Source organism: Solea solea, chromosome 10 (assembly GCF_958295425.1).
Source record: "Solea solea chromosome 10, fSolSol10.1, whole genome shotgun sequence".
Lineage (NCBI taxonomy): Eukaryota > Metazoa > Chordata > Actinopteri > Pleuronectiformes > Soleidae > Solea > Solea solea.
Window position 1 is genome coordinate 21,444,819 of NC_081143.1, and position 19,688 is coordinate 21,464,506.

The 19,688-nt window shown below is 41.5% G+C and overlaps 1 protein-coding gene and 1 long non-coding RNA gene across 7 annotated transcripts; both read left to right on the top strand.

Moving 5' to 3' along the window:
- The first annotated feature begins 84 nt into the window (after positions 1-84).
- Positions 85-13,956, top strand: epn3b (epsin 3b). Of its 6 annotated transcripts, none has more exons than XM_058641621.1 (12): positions 85-521; positions 3,861-4,053; positions 5,474-5,632; positions 5,806-5,889; positions 6,180-6,480; positions 6,896-7,014; positions 7,945-8,031; positions 9,966-10,089; positions 10,226-10,396; positions 10,480-10,572; positions 11,278-11,595; positions 11,677-13,956. In XM_058641621.1, exons 2-12 carry the CDS (start codon positions 3,985-3,987, stop codon positions 11,973-11,975), a joined length of 1,824 nt encoding a protein of 607 aa, XP_058497604.1. In that variant the 5' UTR covers positions 85-521; positions 3,861-3,984; the 3' UTR covers positions 11,976-13,956. The 6 variants fall into 6 exon arrangements, with proteins under 6 accessions (XP_058497604.1, XP_058497603.1, XP_058497605.1 ...); XM_058641620.1 differs by having other exon boundaries at positions 86-521; positions 10,223-10,396; positions 11,677-13,955; XM_058641622.1 differs by having other exon boundaries at positions 87-521; positions 10,223-10,396; positions 11,302-11,595; positions 11,677-13,954.
- A 2,062-nt stretch (positions 13,957-16,018) lies between these two features.
- LOC131467397 (uncharacterized) lies at positions 16,019-19,323 on the top strand. The gene is made up of 3 exons (XR_009241494.1): positions 16,019-16,358; positions 18,091-18,165; positions 18,627-19,323. It is a non-coding gene; the product is annotated as an uncharacterized LOC131467397 (long non-coding RNA).
- Positions 19,324-19,688: the final 365 nt, after the last annotated feature.

Genomic DNA, 19,688 nt, shown 5'->3' on the forward strand with positions numbered 1-19,688 from the left:
CTCTCTCTCTCACTCACTCACTGTCACACACACACACACACACCAGCGGATGATAGTAGCTGAAAAGAGAACCGCTGACTCTGCAGTTGACGCGCCCCCATGCGTCCCCGCCTCGCTATTTTACGCTGCCCGTGAGCGTTGCTGTGTGCGCCTGGCCTGCCCGGTTCCTGCCGGTGTTGTGTGACTGCGTGTGTGGAAGTGGGCTGTTGAGTGAGAGAGGGGGCGAGAGAGAGAGAGAGGGAGAGAGAGAGCCGTGTGCTGTGGCTTCATCCTCCTTGTCCTATGCGGATTTCATCACTGACTGGACCGCATCATCCAGGGTACAAGCCGGGGGATTTGGGCGCTGACAGACACGTACTATAATTTAAGGATTTCAGGCAGACACATGACTGTTCAGCTGGAGCGGCAGATGGATAATAGCGGCTGCCCTATTTAGCAGATCCCAGCGGAGGAGATATTATCTACGCCGAGGGTTTGGAGAGGAAGAGCAGGGAGCTGGAGGGAGAGAGATGGTGGGACAGGTAAGAAGCTGCGTGTTGTTGAAATGAGTCCGCGTGTGTGTGTGTGTGTGTGTGTCCACACACGTGTGACTAAAGACGTGTGTAACACACAACTCCAGTAGTAGTTGTGGCCTCTGCTACACATGGCATCATACGCCGCAGCGGGAGGGGGCGTGGGTTAGTGTGCATGAATGCGTGGAGGTTGGGTTATTATGCATTATGCAGATCAGCCGCCACCTCCCTCCCTCCCTCCCTCCCTCCCCCCGTCCATCGCCACCTGAAAAATGTCAGCACACCTGCGGCATAGCGCATGCGCACAAACAACCGTGGACGACGTTATGACGTCCGCGTTTGAGGAGATTTGACGCATCAGACTCAGGTTTATGAAAAGAGACATGAATTCACGAGGGCAACTTGTGACTGGCTGTGGCATTTCAGGTGTTCACCAGGACATTCTTCCTGTCCACAACACAAATGACCCTTGCTTTCCCATCATGCACTTGTGGGTTAATCGTGACAGGTGTCCTCTCCAATCACTCAAATTTCCAAGGGACAATATCTCACACTTGAATTCATCATAATGTTCTTGCAAATGTGAGACGTTGGCTGCTTTGATAAAGAAAACCCAAGGACTCTCTCATAAATGCACTGGTGTTTAAGCCATGTCAACAAGGACTGGTTGTAATGACTGAGTGGGTTGTTCACAGTCAGTGCCCCCTTCAGAAGAAAGTAGGGCAGACACAAGTTCTGGAACACAGGAGTCTCGTGAAGCTTCATTGTGTTTTATCATATCCAGGCCAACACACACACACACACACACACCGGCAACCCATATTCATATTTCAGATAGGACTCGGGGGAATTGATCATTAGGGTTTTTCCCCTCTTCTTGTGACTTCACAGAATTAATCCACTAACAACTCGACCTGGGGACGTGGATATGCAGAATGGGGTCAGGTTAATTGGAGATGGTGCATGGGATTGATTGGCTCTGTGGCCTGTCCTCACCAATGTGAGCTGGGATTGTCTCCATGAGCTCCTCAGCGAGTCAGTGGTATTACATAATAACAGTTACACCATTCAGGGACTCTGACTTATGACCTATCACGGATGATCACGGAGCTTGTGCCCAGCAGATACTGTATGACCGTGACCTACATCACTGCCTTTCAGTTTGAATATAACAACATTATGAATGAGTTATTGCTGCCAAAAACCATCCATCCATCCATGTTCTACTGCTTTATCCTCAGCTGACGTAGGGCGATAGGCTGGGTACACACTGGACAGTTATATAAACAACTATTCAACCATTCACTCTCACACCTACGCATATAAACAACTATTCAACCATTCACTCTCACACCTACGGTCAATTTAGAGTGTCCAATTTACCTAATATCCCATATTGCATGTTTTTGGACTGTGGGAGGAACCCGGAGAAAACACAAACCATGTGGCCCTGCTGCCAAAAACATGAGTATTAAAAATAATGACTATATTTAGCAAATATCAACTTTTTTAACCCTTAGAACACAGAGCATTTTGGCTGCTTGTTTGCATTACTATGTTAAAATGTACAGTATGTACAGAGGGTATAAGAACATGTAATATAGAGTGTCTTATATTCTTTCCTTTTATATATATATATATATATACATATATATAATATATAAAATAAACATTTTACCTACCTTACAAAACTGAATTTGAACTGCTCCCCTCGGGGTGGTGCTATATGTCCCCTGACAATTCAGTATCTGATCTGATATATTCTGGCTGAGCAATAAAGTTCTATGCTGTTCCATTCTTTTCCTTATCTTCCATGCAACGTTCTAAACATACCGTTAAAGGTGTAATATTGAAGTAAATGTTGCAGCGTTAGCATGTTGCTTCAAATGTTGTGCTCCTTTAATGTGTAATGTGTTCTCTGCTGTGCTGCTGCCCCACAATAGTCCATAAAGGAGGCCACGATGAAAGGAGTCACAGGATGACCCATCCTGTTGAAACGCAAGCGTCAGCAGAAGCACAGAGGACCTGAGATGCTCACAGCGGGGACACAGACAGGAAGAGACGTGTGTGTGTGTGTGTGTGTGTGTGTGTGTGTGTGTGTGCGAAGAGAGACACAGAGAGAGAATGATAACGAAGGGCATGAAGTAGAAAGTGAAGCTCAGCAGCTTGAACCAATATCACCTTTCTGCTCAATCATCGGCAGCTTAGACAAAGGCACACACACACACACACACACACACACACACACACACACACACACACACACAGGTTACCAAAGCCAGGTGCGGTCTATTACATGAGTCATATCACCTGTGTGTGTACCTGGCATTCCTTATGTTGTTGGGACCTAAATTCATTTACACAGTCACACTATTAGGACAAAAATCAAATGACCACATTGTAAAGGTGAGGTGACATGTTTCAAAGTTAGGATGAGGTTAGGGTTAGGATTAGGCCGTTAGTAATTATGGTTAAGGTTTGAGTTAGTCTCCAGGAAATCACTGAAAGTCAATGCAATGTTCTCTGAAGTCATGGAAACCAGTGTGTGTGTGTGTGTGTGTGTGTGGGGCACTGTTGTCAGGGCCAGTAGTTCTCATGATGATCAAAACCTGAGGCCAGACGTTTAAAGGTATTAAAGGTTTGAATTAGAGCTGCAACCAGCAACTATTTTCACAATCGATTCATCTGTTGATTATTTTCGTGAGCAATTAATCGAGTAATCGCTTGGCCCATAAAATGTCAGAAAACGTTAAACAATATTGATCAGTGTCTGTCGAACCTGGAAATGATGATGTCTTGTTTGTCCACAAGCCAAAATGATTCACTTTTAATGATTTCTTTGTTACATGAAGCAAAGAAATGAAGAATATATTCACATTTAGGAAGCTGAAACGATGCAAATTAAACGATGGCGATTAATTTAGTGATCGATTAATAATCGTTTCATCGAGTAATTGTTTAAGCTCTATGGTTAGGTTAAGGTTAGGGTTCCTGAGGCCAACATCCCATTTTTCTCATTCAAAGCATGAACTGTTAGTCCTTTCAGTCACAGTTTGACCTGCACTGCACAGTATATAATCCTCCATCTGTCCAAGCAGGAGACAGAGACAACCATAACAATTATTTTAGCTCTATCTGAAGTGCCAGTTTTATAAAAAAAAAAAAAAAAAAGTAAGCTACGAAACAGTAATACTCACTGAATGAATAGCAATTTTCTTGATTTTTTGTCTGAGGAGGAGGAGCCTGTGGTGGGAAACTTTGCAAACCCCTGATCAGATTGAGGGGTTTTTGTCTAGTTTCATTAGATTTCATTCATACTCACTGACTGCCTTTGTCTCTTTTGTACAGGGGCGTCCTGTAAGTCCTGACAGAGAAGAGGAGTCTTCTTTGCCATAGCAAAGTCCACGTCCCTCCCGCCACCACCTGTTTACTTATCACTCTCAATCTCTCCATATCCCCATCATCGATCACCATGACAACCTCAGCCCTGCGCCGGCAGGTGAAAAATATTGTGCACAACTACTCAGAAGCGGAGATAAAGGTACTACAAAAGGTGTCATGACATACAGTACACAAATGGCCCCTTTCAGACCTTTCAGATATGGATCGTATGAATGTTCACACGTGGCATGAAGTAACATTTGAACCGATACTACAAGAAATCATGTATTGATTGGTGCTAATAATGTACAAATACATGAGCGTACTGTATGGGTGCAGGGAAGTGTAATAATACAGTGAAATTGCACCTCCAAATGTCTTTTTTGTGATCAGTTCTGAGGATGCATTCAGGACAGATTTGGAGCGTTCAGACCTTTTGCCTGTCTCTGATCTGCCTGTGATAGAATCACAGAGGATTGACGTTAATACCGTGTAGTTTTTAGTTCTTTGCAACAAATGTGGAAGGCTTAATTTCTCAAAAAATGATACAGTAAAATTGTTTGATAATGAGTCAGGGAGTAGTCAGGATGCTCCTGAGATCAACTGTACCAACCATTGTCAGAACTTATGGGCCAATGTGTTGTTATTGTACAGTAAAAAATAGAGTTTTCTGCCTTTTTCTGAGAAAAAAGACAATTTTGAGGCTTAATTTATCAAAAATGATAGGATAGAATAGAATAGAATAAAATGGAAATACTTTATTCATCCCTGAGGGGAAATTGTTTTGACACAGCAGCAATACTATACAAAAAAACTGTGAAAAAATATGCTAGTAGAGATACAGTAAAATTGTTTGATAATGAGTGAGGGAGTAGTCAGCATGCTCCTGAGGTCAACTGTGTCAACCACTGTCAGAACTTATGGGTCAATGTGTTGTTATAGTACAGTAAAAAATCAATGTCTTAAAATCACCTCGATTGATTGCGCTTGTATTAGTAACGTCTTATTTTGAAAACCGGAAGTGATATCGCTCGGTATCAAACTAGCGCTGACATTCTCAGTCGACTCCCAGCATTCACCGTAAGTTCGACTACACGGGCGCCCTTAAAAACGATGGTGGGGATGGTTTGACCACGCGAAGACGAATGACGGCTCACTTGACCGCAGTTTTCGGCTTCAGAGTAACCCTCTTACTCCCATTAAAAAGAACATAAATGTCTTTTTTTTAACGTTTTTTTCGTTGTCCCAACACTAGCTTATGCTTCCCTTCCCGATCACAGGTAGTCTTCTTCTTCTTGTCTTGTCCGGTCACAGGTTACTTCCGGGTCACGTAACTTGCATTTATCAAAATTGCATTAAACGGGAAACGCTCGTTGTCCGTTTTTTCCATTTTTCATTTCAGCACAGAATCAGAAATTGGAAAAACGTCGTTATCCGTTTTTTCATTTTGATTTTGTAAACGAATATTGAGAAAACAAGTAGTTTTTTCTTTTTTGTATTTCTGGTTTTGTTTTGAAAAACTAATGAACGAATGATACACGGATTCATGTAGACGTTGTGATTTGCGTGTGGATGTGCAGGTTCGTGAGGCCACCTCGAATGACCCGTGGGGCCCGTCGTCATCTCTCATGTCCGAGATTGCAGACTTGACTTTCAATGTGGTGGCGTTTGCTGAGGTCATGGGCATGGTTTGGAAACGCCTCAACGACAGCGGCAAGAACTGGAGACACGTTTACAAGGTGACTTAAACGAAGAATATGTTGTTGTTGTTTTTATTCAGCTCTGACGCACTGACCTCTCACCCACCACTCCCCTCTGCAGTTTAATAACATTCATGTCTTTTTACAAAAACACTACTTGGTGGTGTCAGTTGCGGTGTGGAGTGTTGAGTGTAACCAGTATTTTCCTCCAGGCCCTGACTCTGCTGGATTACCTGTTGAAGACAGGATCAGAGAGAGTGGCCCAGCAGTGCCGTGAGAACGCATTCACTATTCAGGTACTGGACTCTAACTACAAAGGGGAGCATTAGCAGGTGGTAGCACTTCAGGTATGGAGCTGGTTACGGTTAATTTTGATCCATGGTTCTCAAACTGTGGTACGCAAGCTTCCTCTCTTCCTCTCTCTGTGTGTGTTTCTTATTGTTTGAGATCTTGGGGATGTTCACCTATCTTTCGGTGTTCTGCACTGCAGGACAATAACAATAAATCGAAAATTACATCACTAACGTTTGTTAACGTTTGTCTATGTCATTGCCATCAAAAGCATATTCTGATGACTGTGTCTCAGACGCTGCGGGACTTCCAGTACGTGGACCGCGATGGCAGGGACCAGGGGGCTAACGTGAGGGAAAAAGCGCGCCAGCTTGTATGTCTCCTGCGAGACGAGGAGCGGCTCCGCCAGGAGAGGAGTCAAGCCCTAAAGACCAAGGAGCGAATGGCTGGGGGAGGCAGTGGAGGGGGAAGCGGAGGCGTGTACGGAGGCATACCTCCATCCTACCACCCAGGCAGGCGAACGAGCCAGCCCAGCATGGCTGTGCTGTACGGAGAGGAGTTGAGCCGCTCCAGAGGCTCCCCGTCCTCCTTTAACTGTGAGTGTGTACAAGTCCAGTGTGTAAGAATGGGTGAGACTGCAGATTGTAACAAACGGAGGATTTCTCTGTTCACCCCTCCCTTTCCCACATATGTAATGGAACAACAGTCCATTACACATACATTTAACATACCAGAGAAAATGTGGTGCCATCAGACTGTGGTGTGGTTTCTGTGATCAGATCTGAGGATGCAATCAGAACAGATTAGGAACTTCCACATTGGGCCCTTGTAAAAAGGATTTTAAAGGTGGAACCAATTTTGAACAGCTTGATTTATAATAGAATAGACAAATACACACTTTTATTAAGGCTAATCATCTCTGGTGAAATGCAATTTGTGCTGAAGCCCAGCACCAGATTTCTCAGCACCCTCGGTCCAAATTCAAACGCCTTCACTTGTGCTCCTCTGCAGCCTCGTCATCATCTCCTCGCGCCGCCTCAGACCTGGAGCAGGCTCGACCTCAGACCAGCGGCGAGGAGGAGCTGCAGCTCCAGTTGGCCTTAGCAATGAGCAGGGAGGAGTGTCAGAAGGTACAACAACACACACATCGTGATCATGTGTAGTCACCAGACCCCTCTGTTCCACACAAACACACACACACACTCTTCTTCTAATTTTATGAGCTGCACATGTCTCATGGCCCCATGACGATTCCAATAATTAAAAGTTTGTGCCAAACATTCTGACAAGTCGCCCACCTACCTAGCTGGCCCTTCCTTCTCCTGTTACCATAGCGATGGATGAGGACACACAGCTACAGATTGCTTTAAGCCTGAGCCAAAAAGAGCATGAGCAGGTACACACACACAGAAACACCTCTCTCCTTACTTACAGCTCTTTGACAACGTTTTAATCCTTTCAATTTGGCGTCTCTCTGTGTATGCGATGAGGCTTTTCAGTGAACTCGCCATATCACCATGTGCAATACCTGACCGTAGATAGATGAGGATAAAAATGTGTGACAGCCATACGATGGAATTGGAAAGTACTGCAGGAATCCACTGGCACGAAAATCTCCATCCTCACATGAGGAAAAATGCTTGTCAAATCACGATGATTTGAATCTGTTTTGTCTGTGATTGCGATACGCAAAAATGGTCAGTGATACTAATAATGAAGTAATCACAGCGTTTATTTTCTAGCCATATCATGTCGCTTTTCTGTGGACTAATGACTTCCCGCCAAACTTTTTTCTTCCTCCATCGTTGGCCACTTCTTCTTCCTCTCCTTTCCTGGACCACTCCTGTATCTCCCACCCGCGTGCCTTAGTGCATCACTCACACTGTATATGTTTGTGTGTGCATGTCGGTTTAAAAGATGTGTGCTGCACTACTTTCAGTTTGCTGGATCATTTTACCAACAGCAATGTGTGTGTGTGTCCGTTTGTGTGTGTGTGTGCGTGTGTTCATGCTCATTGTCGTTGCGTTAATGTCAATGACGTCACAATGCCGCCCCTGCAGGAACAGCGCTGTCGCCAAGGAGACGAGTCTCTGTTACAGAAGGCCCTGGATGAGAGCCGGAGAGAGAGCCAGTCAGACACACAGGAGGTGAGCGTGTGCTGCGAGCTGTGTGTATTTGTGCGGTGGGTGCGTGCGGATGCATTTGTACGTGGCTGTTGGCAGGCGTTCACAGAATGGAGTGGAGTTTATGGCGTGGACCGCTGTGATAGGGAGGGGAAATGGGATAGAATGAAAACATAGATCAGCATAATGAGCGAGGGACTGAAAGGGAAGTAGGAGAGAGCAAAGGGAGGAGAAAGGTGCCGAATGATAATGAGTTTATCTTGTCTAACCTTGAGCTCACCTTGACATTTTTCTCAAAGCACACTCCTTGTCTTGTAGCGCACAAGCTCCCTGATTGGCCCGTCAACAAGCCAATCACAACCACCGGCTGTCTTATGTAAAAGTCCACATGGCTTACAACTGGTGATTTTATATTGTTATCCTTATTATCTGGTGCCTGTAGGTGGTGCATAGAAGTAATACTGGAATCAGGATCAGTGTAAGCAAGCTCCTAAATGTTTCCCTGCCTGATTAATATAACACATGGCATTAGTGAGGTCATACCTCATCAGTTCATGTATTTAAATGATACATTCCAGGATGAAATTCTTAATTATTAATGTTGTAAGACAAATTCAAACCCAGAGTTTTATGTTTATAAACAGTTACTGTATCTTCTATGATCAGACTCTATATGATTATGAGGTTAAGAGCTATGTTTTCAAGGCCACACAGTTGGTTTGTTGTAGTGGTTAGCACTCTCGCCTTTGCAAGGGTTAGGGTTTTACAGAACCCCCCCGTGAGATTCAAAACTGAATTTTCTGTCCGTGTCTCAACTTCAGGTTTTATCTTTCCACAGCTTGTGAGATGTGCGTGCATTTAAAATGACACAATATCAGGTGTCTGTTTTTCTTTCATTATCTGTTGTTATTATTATAATTTTTTTATGAATTATTATATTATTCATTTTCAAAAACACATCATTATAATGAAGATTGTAGTAAATGTTTATTACACAAAAAAGGTTTTTGAAAGATACCTTGTAGAAGTGTCACCTTCACATACATCATTTCATATATGTTACTTTTCTTGTGTAAAATTGGTTGTTGCCCTTTATCTATAAATGATGGCTTCTGCCACGATTGTTTAAAGCTGTATCTACATTTGTATGCTTCTTTTGTGCAGAATTCACAGAAAGGTGGGTTCCCTAAACTGTGTTTTACACCATGTGTGCAGGTTATTTTAGGTCAAACGGTTTGAAAAAAAAAAAATCACAGACTGCACTGCAGTCTGCTCTGCTGCGAGGTGCTGCTCTGCAATCTCAGGCCTTGCTGAGTAATCTTCTGTAGCTATAGAATCCAGATGCTGCCTGACAAATTTATGAAACAATGACAACTGTTTGTGACTTACCTCAGGCGCCTTTCAATGCTTTATGAAATATAAACTCACTGCCTGGTTTTCAATGAGCTTATTGTTTCTTGGTAAACAAATAAAGATGCCATTGCCATCAATGGAAGCTATGCATCTTTAAAAGATCAAGTTTTAATGTGTTTCCTTCTTTGTCGCTGTACCTTTTCCCAGAAAATTAGGGACCTTTTATAAAGGAATTTCTTTTTACTGCTTAAACAAAACTTTCTACACTATACTTAAGTTTACATGCTCACATTGAATTGATGAAGCTGAATCAACTTTTTTACTTACGTCTGCCATGTTGAATGTCCAAATAGTGTTTTAAATTCTACTCACTGGCCCCTTTATTAGGTACACAGGGCACCTTATTGTATAAAGTGGAAGAGTGGCACCCACTGTGTCCTTCTGCTGCTGTAGTCGGCCATCTTCTTTAAGATTCAATGTGTTGTAGGTGTATTCCACAGATCTTAACAGGGTTCTATGTGTTTCCTGTGGCTCTTAATGAAAATCTCTTTACTTGTAAAACCCACAAATCTGGAAGCAACCAAGACTTTTTGCTCCTTCTGTAGTCAGCCATGTTGGACCTCGTGGACATATTTGGCCCATCGTCTGAGCCCCCACCTCCTCCCGGTGACCCTTGGAACTCAGCCCAACCCACCTGTGACATCACCTCTGACCCCTGGGACTCTGTAGGTGTGTTGCTCGTATCAGACTCACCAACACGTCCCCTCAGTCTTCAGGCCTGTTAGATGGCTCGTGTTTTAATGTATCACACTTATTTTTTCTTTTTTTTCTTTTCTCTCTTTCATTGTCTGTATCTTCACAGCAGTTCACTCCAGCAGTCCTGTAGTTGGTAGCCCGTGGTCTGCTCTTCCTCCCTCTTCCTCTAGTGCATCCAATCCCTGGGCCCCATGTGCCAACTCACACACAGACCCCTGGGAAGGAGCACCAATCTCCTCCAGTCCTGTAAATCATGCAAGCGACACTCCAGCAGAAGAAGGTATTTTACACTGACCCACCTCATGCAAGCACTGATCTCCCTCTATGATTTGTTTGTCTGGATTAGGTTTTTTTTCTGTGCAGGTGTTGATGGGACCGATCCATTTGCACATGAGGAGGAAAAGCCTAAACAGGAAGTTCAACAAGTGCCCTCTCCCCAACCTGCAAGCCCCACAGGTATGTTTCTGCCAGACAGCAGCGATCATGTTAAAGGTGCTCTTCAGTTCATAAAACCATCATAGTGTAGCATTTTGAGGTGGAAATGTGTGACTGAGCTAATTAAAAAGCACCCATGGAGATGCCTAACTCATTTTAGAGATGAAGAGTTGACATTATGATTCATTAAAATGATCATTTCTAGAAAGAAACAACATAGGTTATACCAGGATCAATGTCAAATAATTAGAGAATAAACAGATCCACTAATACTGTGGATGTTCCTTTAAATGTAAGTCTCCTGCATAGAGAGTGGTTGGAAAGAAAAGTGTAAGACCAAATGAACTGACCATGGTGTCATCACTCAGATTCGGCATGTATCACAATGTGTTGCATCAACTGTTCATCAGGAATCTGATACAACTGACTACACTACACTAACTAAACTACAGTCAGTTATCAGACGTTGATGTGCTGGTAATGCAGGGTGACTTCTCCAAAAAGGTCACATGAACTGTAAGTATATTACTCTGGGGTAGTTTTTGAAAATGTCTAAACACAAACTAGACTGGAACTAAAACCTTGCACCTAAATCCTCCTAAATCATCCATTGACAAGGAGAGTTGAAGCTATTCCGGACGCCTTGTCTGGACCAACATTTCATTAAAGGAACTTTTTCATATTTGTTTCCCATCCACTATCCTTTTCCTCCATACCTCTATTTAGACTCTATTTCTCTTCCTGATGCAGATGCAGAGGTGTTTGGAATGAAACCAGACTCAGATCCGTTTTCTGGAGCAGATTCTAAACTGGATGCGTTTGGGGCTGATCCTCCTGGGAAACCACAGGTCAATGGACGGGAGTCTGCCAGCCCAGAGATGTTTGACCTGTCCCGGCTAGCACCTCCGCTCAGTGCACCACCTACACGGGTGTGTCGGACCCCAGAGACCTTTCTGGGACCTACAGGGGCCTCGCTGGTCAACTTAGACGCTCTGATAACCTCCAACCCCCCAAGCAAAATGCACAATAATCCCTTCCTCTCAGGTAACGATGTACTAATTACCGAAATCTGCTGTAATACTGAACTTGTCCACCTCACAAATCCTGTTTTGTTTTGTTTTCCAGGTCTGAGTGCTCCGTCTCCTACTAACCCCTTCCTCTGCGACCAGCCTCGCCTTACCCTTAATCAAATGCGACCATCCTCCACCTCCCCACTGCCCCCTCACATGCTCTCCTACAGCCCGTCCCTGCCTCTGCCTCTTCACCACCAGCCCCCCATCATCCCCTCGTCTCTCACACAACCACCTGCAGGACTCCTGGACCTTCCCTCTAACCTCCCCCAACCACTGCTTCCTCTGTCTCCACGGCCGGCAGCGCGCACTCAATCACAGACACAGACGTACAGCCACAACCCCTTCCTCTGAGACTGGTCCGCAGAGGTCTGCAGAGGGGGACAACCACATGGACTCATTTCGGATCAGTTTGTGCCGACAACAGTGAGACTAGTTTAAATGAACTCGATCCCGGTCTGATGCCATTATGCACACGCGAAGCGATATAAACTCGGATTGGATGTATCTGTGTCTGCCTGAAGACACGTCAGCTGCTATATTACGTAAACTCTTGAAGAAAAGCTTAGACTCGCGCACACACAGTCACACACTCAGGCATACTTCAGGGTGCACAGACACACACGTTATGCACAGATACAAACACAGACTTAACAGGGTGCATCTCTACAGTCCCTTCAATGCCTTTTTTTCCCCCGGTTTTAACAGTGACAATACCACACATCTTCTCACCACAGACACAATGTGTTACAATGTGAAAGGGAAGGAAGCCACACACTGATTGTCCACCTAGTTTCACCAGGATCCTCACCGCCGCTGCTTCACCGACAAAAGCATGAATGCATCCCAACTTTTAAGACTCTTAATTATTCTATTCTGCTGAGCGCCTGAGACGAGATCTTCTAATAAATCCTCCTCTTCTGATGAGTCAAATAGTATCTTGAGATTTGTTTTGGCACAATTGAATCACTGGAGATAACCCTAAAATGTGTTATAGGTATGATTCATGAAAACACACAGCACTGTTCAAGAACTAATTGACTCAGGTAATCATTTCTGCATTGCCTCGTTACCTTGCAAGCTCATAAGCATCTGATCCTAGGTCACTGGTCCTTTTAAGGCCAACGGCTTTAACAGGATTTGGGTGAATTTAAACTGGACAAAACCGGCCTAAACGACACCTTATCATCTCAATCTGGACCTTAACTGATCACTAATACCCATGTGCCTGTTTGTATAGCTGATCCACAATGCATTCCCAGCTGGTTCATATAGGCACCATTGAGGAGGATCTCAGGGAGACTGCTCTGTCCCTCCCCCATTAATCCTAAATGAAGCGAAAGGCATTTATTTCAGAGATTGACTATTTTAGATGTGGAGCATAGGAATGAGACATAAGGAGAACGGATGGGGGGGGGGGGGTAAATGATATATGAAGACAAATACAGATGATAAAACAGATGTGTTGAAGCATCTCCTCTCTCCTGCTCCTTGTTCACCTTGGTTTTAGGAGCAAGAGAATCTGTGAAGAGACGAGATGTTTTGTCATCTCTGCACTGAACCTGGACTTGAATGTGAAATGCCTGTTTATATACACACGGGCTCAGTACATATGTATTTAAAAGAATGATATAAAGTATTATGAAATATACCAATAAATGAACTGTGTTTGCATTCATATTTCTAGTGCCCATGGGATGTATGTGTCATTCTAGTGTTTCTTTGCCCGTAGCTAATAATAATTTCCATCATCTTTTTCATTTTTTAAGTTGGTCATTTAGTCGTCGGTTATGCCGAGGTTTCTGTGAACAGTTTGCATGTTCTCCAAGTGTTTAGCAGCAGCTACTGGGCATTACTGCACACTGGCAACAATAACTAATACATTGCTTACATTTACATTGAATGCTCTTGCTAAATAAGTGTCGGGAAATGGATGTTTGTATGTTAGTCCTGTGTGCACTTCATGTGTTTAACTTCAGTGCCATATGCAGATGTGTTTCTGTCTCATAGACGGGGAAATTTGATTGCACAAACTTTTTTACCATGTTCAAATTATATCTAGACACAAAACTATATTTGTTTGTTTTTAAACTCTTTGTGGAGTCCCAGGAATATCTCTCAACATTGTTACATGGTAACTGACCATAACTTGAGGTTTGTGAGATATATTTTTTTTCATCTCTCACCCTGGCGTCTCATCTTTCCTCTGTGTGTCCTGAAGGGCAAGCTTGAGACCAATACCCTCATCTAAAGGAGAAGCAGTCAACCCAAGGTTATCATCAACAAACAGGATCACATCCTCTTCACAAAACTCATTAATAGATGAGCAGGGTGAAGTGGGTCTGAAGGTAATAATGAAGCAGAGATGATGAAAAAAACAACATCTCTTTATCTTTATAATGGCATTTTTTTAACAGTAAGTATATTTTATATTGTATAGAGGGAATAATCGTAAGAACTTTTTAACATTAAATATTTTCGGCGGTTTATCACTGAATCAGAGACTGAGGTTGGTGATATTTGCAGACAATGCTGCAAGTTCTGCGCTCAAGCAAACATCCTTGCACACAGCTTTAGTAAATGTTCTGATGCTGTGTTGTACATCTCTGGTTATGGAACCCTGATGAACAAACCAATTATTATTATGTGCTGATAATTCTACTCAAACAGGCCTTGAGGATGAAGTGCTTGAAGTACTAATAATAATAATAACATATTATTATGACTATAATGGTTTTGTATATATGTAAATTAAATCATTGTGTTATTTTCTTTTTTTAGATTGTCTTTGATAATCCACTTTTCTATCTATTCTATTGAGATAAAAAAATCATAATTATGAGATAAAAAGTTTAATTTTGAGATAAAAAGTCATATTATGAGATTAAAAAAGGTCAAAATTATGAAATAAAAAGTCAAAATTATGAAATAAAAAGTGCGCATTCGAAGACGTGCGCATACGCAGTAACAACATTCATTCAGTCAGGCAGTGTTCAGCAGGATGTTAGGAGACAGGCTGTGTGTTAATCAGTAGCTTTTACCTTGTTTAATATGCAGAATATGAATGAAACCAGAGTGAGGAGCCATCACAAGACTGTTTTTATAGCCTATATTCAGAGTTGCACTTCACAGATTAAGTCAACTCAGAGTTCAGGGTTAGGCTTCGAATTTGTTGACCCTCCTTTCTGGAATACCCCTTTGATGTACTGTTCAAAATACTATGAATATGATGTGTGATTTACATTATCTCTTGTCTATTCGGTCAACAGACGCTGTTCTTCTGGAGTTTCCACGGACAAGTGTCTCTGGTGTGCGTGCGGCCATCAGACAAAAGTGTAACAATGAGCAGTTCAGCCAAAAAAAAGGAACATAATGGGGGTTAGGCGTACAATGATAAGGAATGTTGTTTTTCATTGTTCACTATTTCTCAGTTTTCTGTAAAGTTTATGTGTAATGTTTAGGTATGCTGCCTTAAATGGACCTATTTCTACAAGGTATACTAAAGTACCAATATTTGAAAATGTGTAAAAGCCATAATGTAAACGTTCATATTTGTTGTATAACTGTATAACTTTTTTTTGTATTTACAATGTACTATTCTAATTAGGATATGGTACAAATACATTAAAATATATTTTTTCCCCTGGAAGTAGTCCCACAAGTCTTTCAGCCTTTAGTATACTGGTAATACATTTGTGCAAGGTAGAAAGTAATATAGCAAAGTAATGATAAAGTATATTGACTATTACCTGCAAAGTATGCTTTTTTAGTAATTGGAATGAGCCAAAAGTATAATTAAGCATATTATTAGCACAGTAAGAATATATTAAAAATATAAAGCATATATATTTTTAAGACACTAACAAATTATTTTGAATTTACTTATAATACAAACAAAGTACACTTTCATTTTACTAATTAAGCATAGTACATATAAAGCCATATGCTTAAAGTATACAAAATATACTTTAAGTTGTTCCACTTTAGCACGTAAAAGTACACTAAATACACTTCAAGTTGAGCTTTTCTACAATTGAATTACAATTAAAATACATTTATTACAAAATGAGTTGTTCCAAAATAGCATGCTTCAAGTTAACTAATCATGAACACACTTGAAGTATGATGATTAGTGTGGCTTCAAGTACACAAAATATGCACACAATTTTAGTATAAGTATATATATACAGTATATATATAATATTTATTTATTTACTTTTAAGTAATCGTTCAATTAGATGAACATTTCGATCCACACTCCATACCAGATGGTGGCGGTAATGCACCCAATCGTTGTTTGCCAACCGCCACACAGCACACCTGCTCGTCTCCACGCAGGTGGTTTTCAATCAGCTGATGAGCGCTGATTGCTTCCTCCTCCTCCTCTTGTTATATAATCTCCCTCCAGCCAACACTTCCGTGATGTTACTTTGAAGAGAAGCTGCACGAGCCGTGGAACGAAAAAAAAAGACGGGGAAAAAGTGTCGCTGCTTAACTACTGAAACTGTTCCGGGACCGGGAGGAGGGAACTTGTGGCGGTAATGCAGCAACCGCCCTAAAACCTCAAAAAAGAAGGAGGGAAATTTAAAAAAAGAAGAGGAAAAAAAGAAAACTACCGCGGCGTGACATCAGAAGCCGAAAAGGTGGTCGGGAGCATCAGCTCCTGTATAAAAACGCAGCAAGGCGCTCCAGGGTGGCGTGTTCGACCTGGTCCAGATTGGTGGCCCGTCCAGAATGGTGAGAAGCTTTGTTACAGCAGTTAAATCACTGGTTTAAATGGGGCTGCGACTCATTTCTTTTCTCATTAACCTGTGATTTATTTTCATGTTTGGTCCATAAAATGTTAAACGTTGTTCACTGTTTCTAAATTCAGTTATATTCTTAAATTATTTGTTTTTAATGATTGCTTTAATAGAGCAAAGAAATGAGGAAATATTCACATTTAACAAAATAAAAAAAATCTGAAACTCAAACACTTAAACCAATCCATTATCAAAATAGACAAAACAAGACTAAAAACAAGTTAAAATGGCTGCTGTGCTATAACACTCAACAAAATGAAACATTGACTTTAATTAAAATGATTTTGTCAACCGGTTCCACGAAAGTCTATTATCTTAGTTCAAAAAAATGTTAAGGTCATCTAACTTTATGAACTTGTATTACATTAACACAATGTGAATTGACCCAACTAGAAAAACTTATGATCAAGGAGAGATATTTAAGCTTATCCAATCTAATTCAGTTATGTTACATGGACATAAATAATATATTTACAGGCAACATATTTTACATTTGTCCTTTAAACATGTATCTTATTAGTAGAAGTAAAATAATAATTGTAAGTTCAATTTATTAAAATAGGTTTTCATCTAATTTATTTTACTAATTAATGTGATCTAATTCTAGTTTGTCAACAGGTTCCACACAAATTAATTTGGTACACCCAACATATTTTTGGTATTTCCTTTATTCACCAATATTCGTTTAACATTTTGTTGCCACTGGGTCCAAAATAATTTGGGGTTTTGGGAAACACCCAGGGCCGGCTCTTGGCATAGGCGATATAGGCGGTCGCGAAAAAAAAAAAAAAAATTTTTTTTTTTTTTTCAATGAAAACAAATTTTCATTGTTTTAAATTTTTAAAACAATCTCTCTTGAAAATAATAAATATTAACAAATGAATAAACAATAATGTTCCTAAAATGTGGTGCCGCTGAATCACATGACGGGTGACCTCAGGGTCAGAGCAGGGATCAGAGGTCAGGTCACAGACAGGTGAAGCTTTTGTTATTAACGACATGAAAAGGCCGTCCAAGCCCTCGGGAGCGCCCTTACGTCTTACGCTATAGCATGAGCTTCTCTGGGGGGAAAAAAAATAAAATAAAATAAAAAGAAACGACCAGGGATATTGCTATAGACAACGTAACCACTCGGTGCTCAATTATGCAACATCGGTAAACCTGTCCTGATACAAACTCAAGCGCTGAGCTGCGCATGAATTTGTTCAAACAGTTCATGAATATATTAATGAGGTACTTTCACTTAAAATCAAGGACGCCAACCACTTCTTCCAAGACGACGCATGATTCCTCAGTAACGCTCAGAAAGACCGCGGACCATGGAGCTTGCGCAAAAGCTGACCGCTTTGGATGCGTTGATTTCATTAAGTTCATTCTCATTGGACTGAAATGAATAAATCTAATTTGTAAATTTGTCTTTGTAAATCATGTTAAACAAACAAGAGCAAACCATTTAAAGAACACAAATGATTAATTAATTTAATTCAAACACATTTCATGTTTGCTAAACTAACATATTCCCTAGTTAATTTTTTTTTGTGTGTATGTTAACTAACTGTTCCACTCATGGTTCATTACTATTGAGTTTTTCACTGTTTTTTTTTATGTAAAAACAGATTCAGGGTTATACATGTCTTTTATAATTCTTTTTTTTTTTTTTTTTAAAGGAACAACCTGCTTCCTGCTCACGGAGACCTGGTCGGACACGCCATATACAAAAGCCTAAGGCTGTCAAACAATAGGTGAGTGACACCTTTAGAGATAATTTACTACATCATTGAACATGTTATTGCTAATTTTCATAATGTATTTAACCGATGGCAATATATCATATTAATTTAATCACACATGTATAATATAAGTTTTTTGTGTTTTTAAAGAGTGTGGCTGTATGAGGTACTGACATATCTATACTTGAACTTAAAAGGCATTCCTAAAATCTTAATCAACTTTATTCTACATCATTTGTGATTATGTTAATGTATTTGTTTCACTGTTAGAATAGAATTTGTGCTGACAGCAATGTTTTCACTGAAAGTGAGTCTTTATATCTCAGGCTGGGTGAACCATGTCTGTACCTCATACAAACACATTCTAGAAAACCTTAACTAGATATTTTACACCTGTAACAATATGAATTTGAACATTGTCAAGGCTGGAGACTGGACTCTAACATTTTTTTGTTTTTTGTTTTTTCCCCCAGATTGATTTTCATGAAGATCTTCAAATAGTAGGTGTCATGGTTTAATTCTGGGTGGCCGCCGTGTCCCCACTCTTTCTTGGCCGCTGTGCCTACATCTATCTGCATTCTCCAACATGGCCACGTTCTCATTCTCCTACTTTCCATCTGTCAAATAGCGCTTTTTTTTTCTCTCTCATTTCCATCGTGGCCATTAATCTACCGTTAGCCCTAGCACGTTAAAATGGATCCTGGTGATCTACAAACACAGTACCTGGCTTTGAATGGCAGCCCTGCCATTGCCTTTGTATTGCCATACGTCCCTTAATGCAAGTAGGCCATGATCGCTAACTGTGCCCGCGCCTTCATAGCCTACTTGTGTCATTGTACGTCTGGCCTTGCGCGTATAGTCATTTTATATAGACAAACATGGGTGCCTTCCGCGTCCATGCACAGTAAGTGAACTAACCTGTACTTTTCTTCTAGCATCAGTCAAGAGGAGCACCGACATCCCGGCATGTCCATCTTAATTAGATTGCGTTTTAGTTAAGGTAAAATTTCAAATGTTAAGTTCAGTTTTTCTTTCTTGCTTGGCCGCTGTGCCATTACTATACCTGCTCTCACCTGAATCTTGACTCTTCATGGCCACTGTGTCATGACTGTACTTGGTCTTGGTGTTTATGCCAGTCTATCATTTCTGATCTGTTTTTCCGTGTGCGTGTGTGTGGACGACTGTGTGTGTGTGTGTGTGTGTGTGGACGGACGACTGTGGGTTTGAGAGTGTGTGTGTGTGTACGACTGAGTGTTTGAGTGTGTGTGTGGACGACTGTGTGTTTGAGTGTGTTTGAGTGTGTGTGTGTGTGTGTGTGTGTGTGTGTGTGTGTGTGTGTGTGTGGACGACTGTGGGTTTGAGTGTGTGTGTGTGTGGACGACTGAGTGTGTGTATGTGGAAGACCGCGTGGGTGGACGACAGTGTGTGGGTGGGTGGGTGGGTGGGTGTACGGACGGACGACTGAGTGTGTGGACGACTGACTTGGACTGACGTTAATCTGACCTTTAGACTAACACTCCAATTGACTTTACTCC

Excerpts from the sequence above, each read along its gene's own strand:
- epn3b (XM_058641620.1), top strand. The coding sequence starts at position 3,985 with ATGACAACCTCAGCCCTGCGCCGGCAGGTGAAAAATATTGTGCACAAC. Across the intron at positions 4,054-5,473 it reads ACTCAGAAGCGGAGATAAAG|GTTCGTGAGGCCACCTCGAA; the intron begins GTACTACAAAAG and ends GTGGATGTGCAG. Across the intron at positions 10,397-10,479 it reads CGACACTCCAGCAGAAGAAG|GTGTTGATGGGACCGATCCA; the intron begins GTATTTTACACT and ends TTTTCTGTGCAG.